Genomic DNA, 14,861 nt, shown 5'->3' on the forward strand with positions numbered 1-14,861 from the left:
TCATGATCTTTATTTCTTTGACACCAAGTATTTTCCATGGGTCTCTTTTTCAGTTTGTATTAATGTAGTCTCACATTCTGCCTGTGTTATCACATTTCTACTATTTATCTACTAATCACTTTTTCACTTCGAATATTTCATGCAATTTCAATTTGCTGTCATTCCACCCTCCACTTTGTGCTACCCCACTCTCAGATGTTGCCTACCAGTTTCGTCTATATGATTAGGAGGCTGGGGCAACTTCATGAATCTTAGTCACATGTCATAGTTTCAGCCAGCTGTTGTCTTATCTGTGTTTAATATCATCATAATTTTCATTTGCTACATTCTGTTTGTCTCTTTCAGGTTACATTACCTGCATTTTCCAGCTCTCTCCCCCTCTCTCTAAAATATCATTAATTGAACAAATGTAGTTGTAAATATGCTTCTGTCATGCACATATACCTTAGTGTTGAACTTAAGTCTTCGAAATGCTCATGTCCAGAGTAAGTTAATATTGTGTAGTTTTCTTGTAAGTAAACATTTGCGGTTTTCATTATGACTATTCTATTCTCAGAATTGATCACAAATTTTGTATGCTTTCATAGATATACACTACTGGCCATTAAAATTACTACACCAAGAAGACATGCAGATGAGAAACAGGTATTCACTGAACAAATATATTATACTAGAACTGGCATATGAATACATTTTCACACAGTTTGGGCACATAGATCCTGAGAAATCAGTACCCAGAACAAGCACCTCTGTCCGTAATAACGGCCTTGATACACCTGGGTATTGAGTCAAACAGAGCTTGGATGGCGTATACAGGTACAACTGCACATGCAGCTTTAACACGATACCACAGTTCATCAAGATTAGTGACTGGCGTATTGTGTGAGCCAGTTGCTTGACCACCATTGACCAGACATTGTCAGTTGGTGAGAGATCTGGAGAATGTGCTGGCTAGGGCAGCAGTCCAACATTTTCTGTATCCAGAAAGGCCCGTACAGGACCTTCAACATGCAGTCGTGCATTATCCTGCTGAAATGTAGGGTTTCACAGGGACTGAGTGAAGGGTAGAGCCATGGGTCGGAACACATCTGAAATGTAACGTCCACTGTTCAAAGTGCCGTCAGTGTGAACAAGAGGTGACCGAGACATGTAACCGATGGCACTCCATACCATCACACCAGGCGATACGCCAGTATGGCGATGATGAATACACACTTCCAACGCGTGTTCACAGCATTGTTGCCACATACAGATGCAACCACTATGATGCTGTAAACAGAACCTGGATTCAAACGAAAAAATTACATTTTGCCATTCGTGCACCCAGGTTCGCCATTGAGTACACCATCGCAAGCACTCCTGTCTGTGATGCAGTGTCAAGGGTAACCGCAGCCATGGTCTCCAAGCTGATAGCCCATGCTGCTGCAAATGTCATCGAACTGTTCGTGCAGATCGTTGTTGTCCTGCAAACGTCCCCATCTGTTGACTCAGGGATCGAGACGTGGCTGCACGATCCATTACAGCGATGTGGATAAGATGCCTGTCATTTCAACTGCTAGTGATACAAGGCCATTGGGATCCAGCACTGTGTTCCGTATTACCCTCCTGAACCCACCAATTTGATATTCTGCTAACAGTCATTTGATCTCGACCAAAGCGAGCAGCAATGTCACAATAAGATAAACCACAATCACGATAGGCTACAATCCAACCTTTATCAAAGTTGGAAATGTTATGGTATGCATTTCTCCTCCTTACATGAGGCATTGCAACAACGTTTCACCAGGCAATGCCGGTCAACTGCTGTTTGTGTATAAGAAATCGGTTGGAAACTTTCCTCATGTCAGCACGTTGTATGTGTCGCCACCAGCGGCAACCTTGTGTGAATGTTCTGAAAAGGTAATTATTTGCATATCACAGCATCTTCTTCATTTGGTTAAATTTCACTTCTGTTGCATGTCATCTTCATGGTGTAGCAATTTAAATGGCTAGTAGTGTATTTATAGAGAATTAAGTTTTTTAAAGAAATTATGAAACAGGGCCACAGTCCAATAAAATGATGTGGCAGAGTTCATGACAAGTGAATTAGAATATTGTAATATCAGTTGTAAGTGAAAGGATCCCCAGCACTTGATCTGCTCCAGTAACACAAGCAACAACAAATATACATATTATTTTACCCTCGATTGAATTCTTAGCATGCGGTCCCAGGTTCGATTCCCAGTGGGGTCGGGGATTTTCACCTGCCTCGAGATGACTGGGTGGTTGTGTTGTCCTCATCATTTCATCATCATTCATGAAAGTGGCGAGATTGGACTGAGCAAAGGTTGGGAATTTGTACGGGTGCTGATAACTGCACAGTTGAGTGCCCCACAAACCAATCATCCATCATCCATCATCCATCATCCATCATCCATCATCCATCATCCATCATCCATCATCCATCATCAACCATTTAATTGTTAAAAAGACGACATTTCTCTATACAAATCTATAGCATTTTTATAATGAATGTGAAAAATTTTCTTCACTTTCATCAAACAAATCAAGTTTGGCCGCATCAAAAATTTGGAAGGATGAAACGGAAGTCCTAAAAATGTACATATAATAGAGATGTGGCTCTATAGAGCCAACTTCTTTCCTGGCTTTTGGCAAGAGCCCCTATAGCAGTAGGTGTCCATTCTTCACTTATTTTACTTCTTAATTATTATGCTGACTGGGTGAGTTCCCAGTAACCAAGTTTTCTGAGAATTTGTTGAATCTAAATTTCCTATTAACAAAAAATTCAATTCAAGAATAGGGAGAAGAAATTGTTGATATGATGACATAGATATCTATGAATGGTGTTTGAAAAACTGGCATTTAGTCACAGGAAGACAGATTTACTACAGTCTTAAGATGTGATTATCTTCTCTATTAACATTTATTCAGTACTGAAAGGAGATCAAATGTATTACAAATACTGACCACTTGATAAATGTTCTGTTTCACATCCAATTGTTTAGATTTCACATTTTGTTATGATTTCATTCTATAAAGCTAATAGAACAATAATGTATGTATTTAAGTAGTGAGAAGATCAATAATTTTCTTAGGCCAAAATATCTTACAGCATATAACACAGCAAAAGATAGAGGGAGAAAAGGATTTCTTAGACACAGAGCATAATTTTTCCCCATAATACTCTTGGGATGTGTAAGGTGCAACACAACTGTCCTTGTAGAAACAGGTGTCTACACAAACAGGCATCACTCACTCACTCACTCACTCACTCACTCAATCATCATCATCATCTTGGCACAGTGATGATATCTGCAAAATAAAAGTGAAGCAGCCTGCATTAGTGGCATGCAGTGAGCCTTACTGGGGTGGACGGTTGTGGGCTCCTGGTGCACATGGTGCTCGTGGGCACCGCCGCCAGGTGACGAGGAGGAGGAGGCTGTCAGGAACGTTGTGCTATCTACAAAGCCCGCCACCAAGTTTTCGACAGAGGCAGCTGCAACAGGTGCAGCCTCTTGCTTGACCGCCACCAAACCCCCGCCGCTGCCCACCCGCAGCGCTGCATGGGGCGTGCCGGCTCCGCCGGCGCCAGCCCCGGACCCTATCGGCGTCTTCCCTCCTGCTGCATGACCATTTCAAACTATTTTGACTGCCATTGCATAAGTCATATGAACAGGGCTTCATTTCAACAGTACTGTAACCAAATGTTTTTTCCACTCTTCCTGTCTTTGGATAAAGTCTCACTGGTCTTTAATTTTATTATTATGTTTAAGTTTTCTTCATATGAAAAAGTAACTGTAACCATCACATTGTTGTGAAGAACCACACTAGCTGTTGAGCAATCACGCTGTGAGCTGAGATATTAACTGAATCAATACCACAAAAATGGTATAGAAAATACTGCACAGTACCACAGCAGAGAAATCCTTTTAGTGCCATCTGAGTCTTATTGGCAACTTAATTTCCTGTAGTATTACTTACCTCTCCTATTTACATACACCATGACCTTCCTTATTTTCCCTGATAATTTTTCTTGTTTCTATTCATATCCAGCCTCTTACATTTACATTTCACAGGCTATCATATGTTTTATGGTATTAAACAGATGCTGTGTAGAGAAAAATGACTGCTTGTTTGTGTATGTATATACTCCAGTTTCCATTATTTTTGCATGTTGGCAATTGTGTATATGGTAGGGAGTGAAGGACGCGATACTTCTTGAATTCTCTATGAAGAAGTATTATTGAAATTTAAAATTAGCACATTATGTGGCACATGACATCTTTCTTCTTAAATCTTCAATTTGATTTTGTTCTGCATCTCTTCAGTGCATTCACTCTAGCTAGCTAAAAGTGTGTCAAATTTCTGCTCTTCTTTACTCTAATGCAATTTATTTAGCTATTCATCTTTGGTATGGTTTCAAGATTGATGATTGATTCTAACAAATGAGTTTTAAAAGTGTATTTTATTCTACTACATTCATAGATAAGTTACTTTTTTAAGAATCCATCTAGTGATAACTTTATATTTATCAGCTCAATTATAGTATACATTTGAGTATTTCATCTCTTATTACTTCAGTCAGTCATGCCAAGGTATTCAAATGAAGTTAATGACTTCTGATTCATCATAAATGCTATAATGTAACGATGTACAAATTTTTGTTACAGTTTTGAGTATTGCATTGTTTTGTATTTTTACATTTTTGGAGTCAATTGTCAGCTGTCAGTCACTGCAACAAGCAGTAAATTTCATCAGCTGTTCCAAACTGTCATAACAGTTCTCACAAAAAGACTCTCTACACATAGCAGTACCATCTATTAACAGTCAGAGTCATGTTGACTTCATCGTTTCCAGTTTTGTACATGTGCTGCTAATGGGAATAGCACTATATTACTTCTATAATGCATGCTGATGTTACATTCACTTTTGTTGATGGGTTTCCAGCTAAGATTGCAGTATTTGTTCTACTTGTCAAGAAGTTTTCACTGCAGTTGCACGAAACATGGAGTATCTTCACACATATGCAACTTCAATGAAATTCTGTCTAATCTAACCTGGTATCTTATACTGGATTGCAAATATTCAACAAAAACAAAAACAACATTGGGCATGCACCAAGGAAATGTAATACATCTCCAATATTCTCAGTATACATAGATTATATATCAGATAGGGTCAAGCAGCAGCAGCACCAGAATCAAAATTAAAAAAAGACAAATGTTTGCTGACAATGAAGTTGTCTACAGGAAAGTATTGGTATAGGATAATCAAAAAGAAAAGCAGAAAGACTTTGACAGAATTTCCACTTTTAATGAATACCAGCTGCATTGAGATGTGGATAAATTCAAGGTAATTCCTATAATAAGGATGAAGAAATTTATAGTATCTGGTTATAAGATTAGTGACAAACATCTGGAGAATGTCACTTCATCAAAATATATAGAGAAGCATTGCAAAATGGGATGAGAACATACAACTAGTAGTAGGGAAGACACATGTAAACTTAAATTTGTTGGAAAGGTTCTGGTAAAATGCAGTACAGCCATAAAGGAAATAATATGCAAGATACTACTGCAACCAGTTTTAGAATATTGCTGTAATGTTTGGAGTCTTTAACAAGTAGACATAACAGCAGACTCTGAACAAATCCAGAGCTTCACTGATGGGATTGCGACAGCTGATATAAAATTATGACAGAAATTTTTAGAAATCTGTGGAAAAAAAAGCTGACTTTGTTCTTAAAAAACTGAGTTGGGTGAAATTAAAGAACCAGTATTTGAATAATACTGTGGAGCAATTCTGCTGCCACAATCAAATTTCTCACATAGGGGCCATGAGAATAAGATGACAGGCATATAAATATTGATTTTCCCTTAAGCTCAGTATGCAAGTTGAATGTGACTGTGGCTTCTCAATCATAAATGTGGAGGTAAGAACCCAGTTTCAAATGCACCAAATACTTCTAAAATTCAATGAGAACAACAATCACATATGCACCATTATGATAATTCTTCTGGACCCTGTCAAAAGTGATATGAATCTGGGTTTCATTCAGTTATTAATTCTTAATTTCTATCAAAAGCATGTTAACAGCCAATACTATTAAGCTCTGGAAATCTAAAGCTAAGTGATTGGAACAATACAGACTCACAGCTCCATTGGATTGTCTTAATTCTCTATCAGAACACAGGCAAGAATCAAGCAGTCCATCTCCATCAAGATCAAGTGCTACTATTTCTTTCTTGGAATTATGAACATCTTTCATATTTAATTCTTGAATAATCTTATTGTCTGGAATGTTTTTCTCATTTGTGGAATAAACACAAACCATTTGTTTGAAAAGTTAGTATTTCTGTTACGCTCTTTGTATGCATCTATGGATGCAAATCATGTAGAAGTTTCTTTCTATCTTTAGTTAATTGCAGTTTTATTTTTAAGAGCGATTTCTTTGTAAATGTACACCCCCATAGCTGAGCACTCAATGGGGCTGACAGTCATGAGGGTAACCTGTGTTTGATATCTGGTACTGTCAGATTTATCCTCAGTAGGGGGTGGGAAGAGGGTGCACTCAGCCTCACCAGGCCAACTGAGGAGCTGCCCGACTGATTAGTAGTGGTTACAAGGTCAAGAAATCCAACAGTGACCAGGAGGGTGCTGACCACATGCTTCTTCCTAACACACATGATGATGCCATTGGCAGAGGATTGTAGTAGTTGTTATATTTTCAACATAAGATAGTGAAATCTAATGGAGTATTCCAGTGACAGTTGAGCTTCATTAAAAGTACTTGTGCAAGTAGTCTGGCTTATATAACTGGTTGACCTCAAATTCTATTGGTGTAACAATTAACTTTTGCTTTATTACATTCACATGTAGCAACCTCTTTCCCCCTGATGACAGTGCCACATCACAGGAAGGGATCTGTAAGACACTGAAGGTATTGACAGCTATCATAACCACTCAACTACCACCAATAAATCTTAAGGATTAGTCAAATCTGGATCCGAAGTACACATATCTTGCTTGCTACTGTCCCACATGTCATCAATAGAATTGAGACTAGTGATGTAGGGGCCAATTAAGCACATCACATCTGAGCAGTGTTCCTCAAACCAGTCTAACATAATATGGGAGTGATTGGGAGGTGCAGTGTTTCGATGGAGATATGAGTTGCTATAAGTGAACAAAAGGACCTAGGTGATTGAACAACAGGTTCCTGTATCATTCTTATGACACACTTATCAGGAGTTTCATTTACCTCATGCAAGGTTATACTATACTACATGGGAGTGTTGCTGAATGTTACCCTTCTGGCTAGCAGAATCCACCACTTCATGTGGTCTCTGAAGTCCTCTTACCATGTCAGCATTGTTTACCAACTTATATTGATCCTTACTACTCCAGGTGACAGTTTCCATGCTTCAAGCATCTAATGGCAGCATTCTTGCACCAATGTTAATCTTTGTTCCAAATAACATGTGATGAGTGAAGGTACTACATACATGGGTTGTGGCTTTTGAAGCCCATAACAAAGAGACTGTGCTGGATGGTTTGGCTGCTTGTTGGTTATTGTTTTCCAGCACTGAATTAGTGAGAGATTGTGTGCACTATGACCTACCTATCTCTTGATAAAGGTATTATAGTTGACACTGAACCCTGTCTGTAACACATTGTTGCCCACAGCAGATCGTTCTAGGTGTGGCAGCTTTCCCTGAATCAAGGTAACCATAAACATCATTGGCATATGAAAGATCCGGTACATGCATGGTGTTGGAGATTCTGTCATAGGCAACACCCATGCTCTGGAAATGGCCAAGTATTCTAATGCCACACCTTTTTCTGACCCTGCAGTCAGATGTCATTCCAATAACCATGACAGTCAAAATAATTTCATTTTCAGTGGTGACATGTAACTCATTCAGTTTTCCATGAGTGTAAATTACATGACAAAAGATAGGATGGATTTTTAAAGAAGTAATAAGAGGAGAAGGTTTAACTGCTCTTAAAAAATAGGTACCTTCAATTTCAGGCGAATTTTGCCATCACTATTGAAACTACTTTAAACCTCAATTGTCTATGCTTTTCATTAAATGGATGGTATTTGTATTACCTGTTTTTATTGTTTATTTGGTACACTTCTATCAGGCAAAGATTTATGTAAAATCTGAACTCTTCTGTGAGATTTATGTTATTGTGAGTAAATAAAACATTTGGTAATACATAAACTACCACTAATACAAAAATAAAGCCCTGATAACATCACAGAGACAGACAGTAAATAAACTGATCAATAGGAAGAAATTAGGCAGTTCAAAACTGAAGATGCATCACAAATTACCATTATAAATTCAAACAAAATCTTTGATTCATGCTGTTAATGTGTTAGATCTCTGAAGAAGCATTACATAAATTCTGAATATCATTAATTTGCTATTTTCAGTTTTAAAACTTACGAGTAACATCATTAACAAATGTAGTTCAGCAAAAACCAACTTATTTTCTAGAATTATTGTTATATGCCATGTCACCCACAATTTAAATTTAAAATACAAATTTTAATCAATTGGCTTAAAAATCTTTGGTAAGAGATTAACTGGAATAGAAAATACTCACCTGTGCTAACACTAGCCACAATCCCACTATCAGTTGCTAGCTCAAGACTTTGTGTGCCTGGGCGAGGATCATATGCGGTCGTGCTGTCAACATAGTCTGCACTAATATCATATGTCATTGCTTGTACTGGTGCTGGCGTATAGGTGTAGCTTGCTGCAGGTGTGTAGCTGCTCAGATCATTGTTATATGAATAACTGGAAAAGAAATTTTTGACATAAGCAATATATTCTGTAGTAAAACTGTTTGTTAAAAAAGGTAGGTACATCTGCTGACTGATTTAATGACACAAATTTTCCTATCAGTTAAGTAGATATAATTGCTCTTTTCCTCGATGGATCATTTTTTCATCCTATTGACAAAACAAAATCTCCCAGTAAAATATATATAAAGTACACTCTCTCAATCAATAAGGACAGCATTCATTAACACCTCTGCCTTTCTTGTCAGTATCTTGAGTCTTATGTAGTGCACACCCTGTTATGACATTGCAGAAGGGTACTTGGTCAAAACTTGCAGGGTGCATCAAAGCTACAAAATGTATTCACAGTTCTCCTAAATTTACAAAGTAGATTTCCATAAGATGATCCAAAGAGGTCAGTTGTGAAATTACCTATGATTATCACCTATAATTCTTGCAGCATAGCACTTTTATTCAGTTTCTAAGTCAATCTTTATATGATAATGATTTCCATGGATCTGAAATGAGCATATCATTAGGTTGTAAAGTGTGCCAAGTATTTACCATGATTATCATACAAAAATGGTTATGAAGTACTAGGATATGTAAAGCCTCAGATACAGTTTAACTAGACTCAAATTTTAATGTTAAAATATGCAAAATATTTGTACATTAAAAATAATAATAAAAAAAATCATCTAAGGAACAGAAAATTATTCAGAAATATTCTATTTAAGCTGCTATCTAAACCTTAAGAAGTCAGAAACAACATATTTTATAAGTGCTGGAGGAGCATTGTACAGTTTTATAGTCCTATACAACCTGCTGTTGGTCATCTGTTTAAATTTTGAAACTAGATTTAATAGTAAACACTGATGAGCCAGAACATTATGACCATCTGCTTCATAGCTTGTTTGTTCATCTTTGGAATGAAATACAACACTAATTCTGGGTATCAGGGATCTGACAGTTTGTTGGTATGTTTGTGGAGGTATGTGATATTAGTTGTATATGCACATTTCATGTAATTCATGTAAATAATGGGCCACTGATTTGTAAACACGGTGATGGTGTCTGGTAGCAACACAGATGGGTTCCATAGGATTTACATCAGGTGAGTTTGGTCACAGTGACGTCAATGTGAAATCACTATAATGCTCCCCCAACCACTATAGCATAGTTCTGGCTCTGAGACAAAGACAATTATACTGATGAAAAATGATATTACCAGTGGGGAAGACATCAAGCATGAAGGGATGTAGGTGGTTCCCAGCAGTCAGTGTCTCCTTGATTACAACCACAGATACAAGTGCAGGAGAATGTATCCCATTGCATAATACTGTTCCCACCAGCCTGAATCCCTAGCACACTGCATGTTTTAAGCCACCGTTCACCTTGATGACAGCATTTGTGGAGACTATCATTGACCTAGTGTAGCAAAAATGTGATTCACCCGATGAGCCAACATATTTCCATTGATCAATGGTTGAATCCCAATGGTCCTGTGCCCACTGCAATCATAATTGATTATGTAATTGGATCAACATATGAACACATAGGGGTGATCTGCTACAGAGCTCCACATTCAACAATGTACGATGAATGGTATGCTGCAAAACACTTGTGCATGTACCAGCATTGTGCTCATTCAGTAGAGATGCCACAGGTCTCCATCTATCCTACTTCACAGAGCAGATGAACTTCTGATCCCCATGTTCTATGAAGAGTTGTGGACTTCCAACCATTCAGAGCCTAGTGGTAGTATCACTGTTCTTCTACCTCTCTCTGCAGATGCACACAACAGTAGCACATGAACATTTGACCACCTTCACCATTTTCAAGATTCTCATTCACAGGCTCTGTGTAATAATAATATACCCTTTGTCAGAGTCACTTACCTCAACAGATTTCCCCATTTATAGCCCATATCCTCTCTAGGGTGATCTGTCTACATCTGCTCCACTTACATACATTTGTTACTGCATCATGTGTCTACAATGCCACCAGGCGGCATCCAGCATCACACTAGGCAGTGGTCATAATGTTTTGGCTTATCATTGTATTTGCAGAAAAATATTTCTACTCCTTCGAGAAAAAAAAATTTGCAAAAAGTATGCAACAACAGGTTTTATAGGATCTGGAAGAGCACTGGAAATATTTATGATATACTCTTGTACTATTTCCTGTTCTAGAAGTAATGAAATTACATTTTTCTATGTAAATTAAGTTTCAAGAACACAGTATGTGTTATGTATCTTCACTTGGTGATTATTTTTATTGTCAAAATACACAACAGCTATACTGTATTATGTTACCAAGATGAGATTTTTGAACAAATCAGATAAGTTTCACAATAGTGTTCATTCATATACATGAAAACATACATAATTACTTTTTAATTGATCTCTGATAGTATGTCAGAAGTGAACAATTCTTTTATGTAGTCATCATTCTAGATACAAATAATTTTACATGAATATCATTATGAATGAGAAAATATGGGGGCGCAGAATGAGGTGAGAGATGTAGTTATGGCATACTACTTCCGAATGTTACACACAACTATTAATTATGATTTCTATTATTAACTAAATATGTAAGATAGTTTGAGACCCACTCTCAGGTTATTTGTGTACATTACCTCAACTGGATCTTTCAGAACTGAAAGACTGCCAAGGAAGGCAAAGTGTAAGTGCTTGCTTAGGTTGTGCATATTTCAGAACAGCTGCAAATCTACTAATGTTTAATGTTATCTATAGTTACTGTCATGAGTTAGTGTCATTACAGCACACATAACTCATGAGAAAATTGTTCTAAATGCAATAATGGAAGGGACATTGTAATGGTATGGACTGGAGGTCATTAAAGCAGATTGTCACTTCTAATAAGCAGTCAAATCTCATAAATATAAGATTGAGATTAAAAAAGATCTAAATAATACAGAGACAACAGAAAGAGTTCTTTGAGAATAGCATTAAGAAACTTCACACTTGAGGCGCTATTGACCTCTTACAGATCAAGCAAATGCAAAAGAAAGATTTCCGTTCTGCAGACAGCACAAAATATGGACTATTGACAACACCATTGTCCAACAAGTCTACTTTTAAAATGTCTCCTGCTATAGGGGATGTTTACACATGCAAAATATCATAGGAAATTTATAATCCAGCTCTGTTCTCCCAATTGCAAAGCATGTAGAGGGATCTGCAATGATTTGTATTATCATCTTGTAGACTATGGTGTGTCTTACAGTCCATACTGGTGAACACTGATTTGGGGGGGGAGGGGGGGGAGGGGGGGAGGGGGGGAGAGGGGCTGGACTACTGCAAGATGCCTGTCTGGTGTTTATAATAAACATTTTGAAAATTGCGTGAATGTATAAAATGCAAGTTTAATTTATAAAGTTTCAATTTATGACAAAATATATCAACTTCTTTGTGAGAAAGCCACAAGAGAGGATAACACATAGGATTATTACAATTATCACTTTGTGTCCTCTCCCTTCATTGCCTTCTTCAACATCTTGTTGTTAAGTTGGCCATGAAGCACAATAAAAGCCTCCATTAAACTTACTCTGGGACCTGTCATGGCTTTCCTATTGGCCTGCAAAGTGGGGAACAATTCTTGGCCAGTGATCTTCCTCTATTATCTCTGATAGCTCAGATTCTGCATACTAGAAATGCTATAAAATCCCACCAATTACCAGACAGAGTCTATACACATCAATTCCCAGGAAGATTAACATTGTTTTAGACACAAAAGGTGGCTCCAGATCTCATTAGATGGATAATCATGTTAGTAAACCAAATTGATGTACAACATGATGTGGCCACTAGTCAGGAAGGGTTTTTTTAAAAAAAGAAAAAAAGAAAAAAGTAAGAAGGTTCTTGGAAAAGCATGGCAGGAGTAATAATGGACAAAGAGCTACCAAAGAAAGTGATCACTGCAGCAACAGTAAGAAAGGGAGAGTGTAGAACGAAGTGGCTTGCCTCACCTGCCATTGTAGGCAGACTGCAGCTGGTCGGAAGAGGAAGGCGTCTGCTGGTCAAAGACAGAGCTGTCTGGTGCCGTCTCCGTCTGCGCACGCAGTTGCGCGCGGTGGAAGCGCACCTCGTCCTCCACCTTCTCGCGCTGCTTCTTCGACATGCGCCCAAATTTCACCGCTGTGAACACACCACAACACATGTGTCAAATTTTCCTGCTTATTGTACTGCATGCTGAACCAAACAGGAAATAAGATTACAATTCATCTTGTATTGGACTGCATCGGGGGAGGGGAGGCAAACTACTGGTTTGTCTGTCCCTCCATCCTGGGAATGTCAAATCAGTAACATCCTTCTGAAAGGAAAGAGATGGACACTTAAAATAAACATCAGTAAAATAGCCTGGGATATAAAAAGTGGAAGAGAAGGATAAAATCAGGTCATGGAAGTACACACGCCAAAGACAAGTGAAGGCCCTCCAGGGTATTTCAAAAAGCAAGGGGGGCACACCTTTCGCATGTAACAGGCAGGCACCCGATCATTGTAAAAGAAAGGTGACACAGTTAAGTCAAACAGTCTCCTGTTGAGACTGGTATTATAATAAATGGAACGCTAATTGAGTTGGTCTGAGATAAGGCAAAAAAAAGCAAAAAATAAAAAAGCAACAGTGGCCCAGCACTCACCTGAAGTGACTTGCACAATCCACAAAAAATATGTATGAATGTGATGCTCACTACTCATAATTACTAATCCAGAGCGTTCATCTCAGTGTCACTTCATGGTCACCCTGTTGTGTCAACCATTTGTTTTTAACTAGTATCAGTGCAAGTGAATAGGAAACAGGTACACAAAATGGGGAAAAAAACATTGCCACTATGGGCCTGATGTCATCTGATAGTGTGTGTAGTGAAACATTATGAAATAGTGTGATAAGCGTGTATATAGTGTCTATGTATCATGTGTGGTGCTCGGTAGTGATAAATGAACAAATAGTGCAGCTCTAGATTGTTACATTATTGAATAATTTCTTTGAAAAACAGTATTGTGTACTAGGGATAAACCGAATGAGGTCATGCTGTTTGGAATACACTCGCCTTCTAGTCAGGAAGATGAAGGCTCCACTGTCCATCTGCCAACCTGATTTAGGTTTTGCATAGCAGACTACTTGTTTTTAAACTGTCATTCCATGACATGTCCAGTATCCTTGTAAAAGTGATCTACACATGAATTAAACTACTACTGTCACTTCATATTGGTGAATTTTCCTCTGAATTTTACAGAAAGCTCTCCACTTATTACAATGTTGAGCAGCGTCATATCTTCAAGAGCAGGTATTAGCTTTAATACATTTAAAGTTTAAAACATCAAATGTTATTAATTCCACTGCAGTGAACATGAGGACATGAAATTTAGTAAGAAGAAAGTGTCTTTCATATGGCTATAAGATGATATAAAGGGGGGATTCAAAGTCGGTCTGTGAACTTTCAAAGGTTGTCCAAGAAATGTTGGATGATCTGATATAAGGAATGGCCTCCAATGGCTCATCCCCAAATTATTATGCCCATCAAGAACCAAACAAAACATCTTTGAACATGTTTTCACCTACTTATTGTAAGATAACACAGTTCACAGTTTGCAGACCTATTTCTTTTCAAAATCATGAGGTGACAGTATATCCTGCATGACAGCTTAGGAACCACCTTAACGCACACTTTGGACAATGATGGACTGGTTGTTCAGGGGGTTTCTGGTTCCACGATCAGCTCAATCCTGTTGATGATGGGTATCTTTTGTGTCATGATAAGAGCTTAGTATACGACACTCCATGCAACACTTGCATGACCCTGGTTACTAAACTGAAATAATCAGTCTCTGAAACTGTGTGTGTGTGTGTGTGTGTGTGTGTGTGTGTGTGTGTTTAAGACAATGATTTAAAAGTAGGTATTATGCAGGTTTTTAACAGGGTTGGAACTGTAACTTTTTATGGCTATGTACAAGTTGCCATGCATCTTCCAAAATATTAAAAATACTCCATACCCCTGAGTCTAGCCTACAGCCCCTTACAAACTATTGTATGTATGCCC

General features: G+C 37.9%; 1 protein-coding gene across 1 annotated transcript in view; it reads right to left on the minus strand.

The window, feature by feature from the left end:
- The window catches only part of LOC124722990 (probable nuclear hormone receptor HR3), a gene marked incomplete in the record, with an annotated part of 435,770 nt that overhangs the window by 30,880 nt on the left and 390,029 nt on the right, over positions 1-14,861 (minus strand). Inside the window, 3 exon segments of the mRNA XM_047248158.1 lie at positions 3,365-3,622; positions 8,617-8,810; positions 12,789-12,957. Of these exon segments, the coding sequence (XP_047104114.1) occupies positions 3,365-3,622; positions 8,617-8,810; positions 12,789-12,957 (621 nt within the window).

The sequence above is a fragment of the Schistocerca piceifrons genome, chromosome X (genome assembly GCF_021461385.2).
Source record: "Schistocerca piceifrons isolate TAMUIC-IGC-003096 chromosome X, iqSchPice1.1, whole genome shotgun sequence".
NCBI lineage: Eukaryota > Metazoa > Arthropoda > Insecta > Orthoptera > Acrididae > Schistocerca > Schistocerca piceifrons.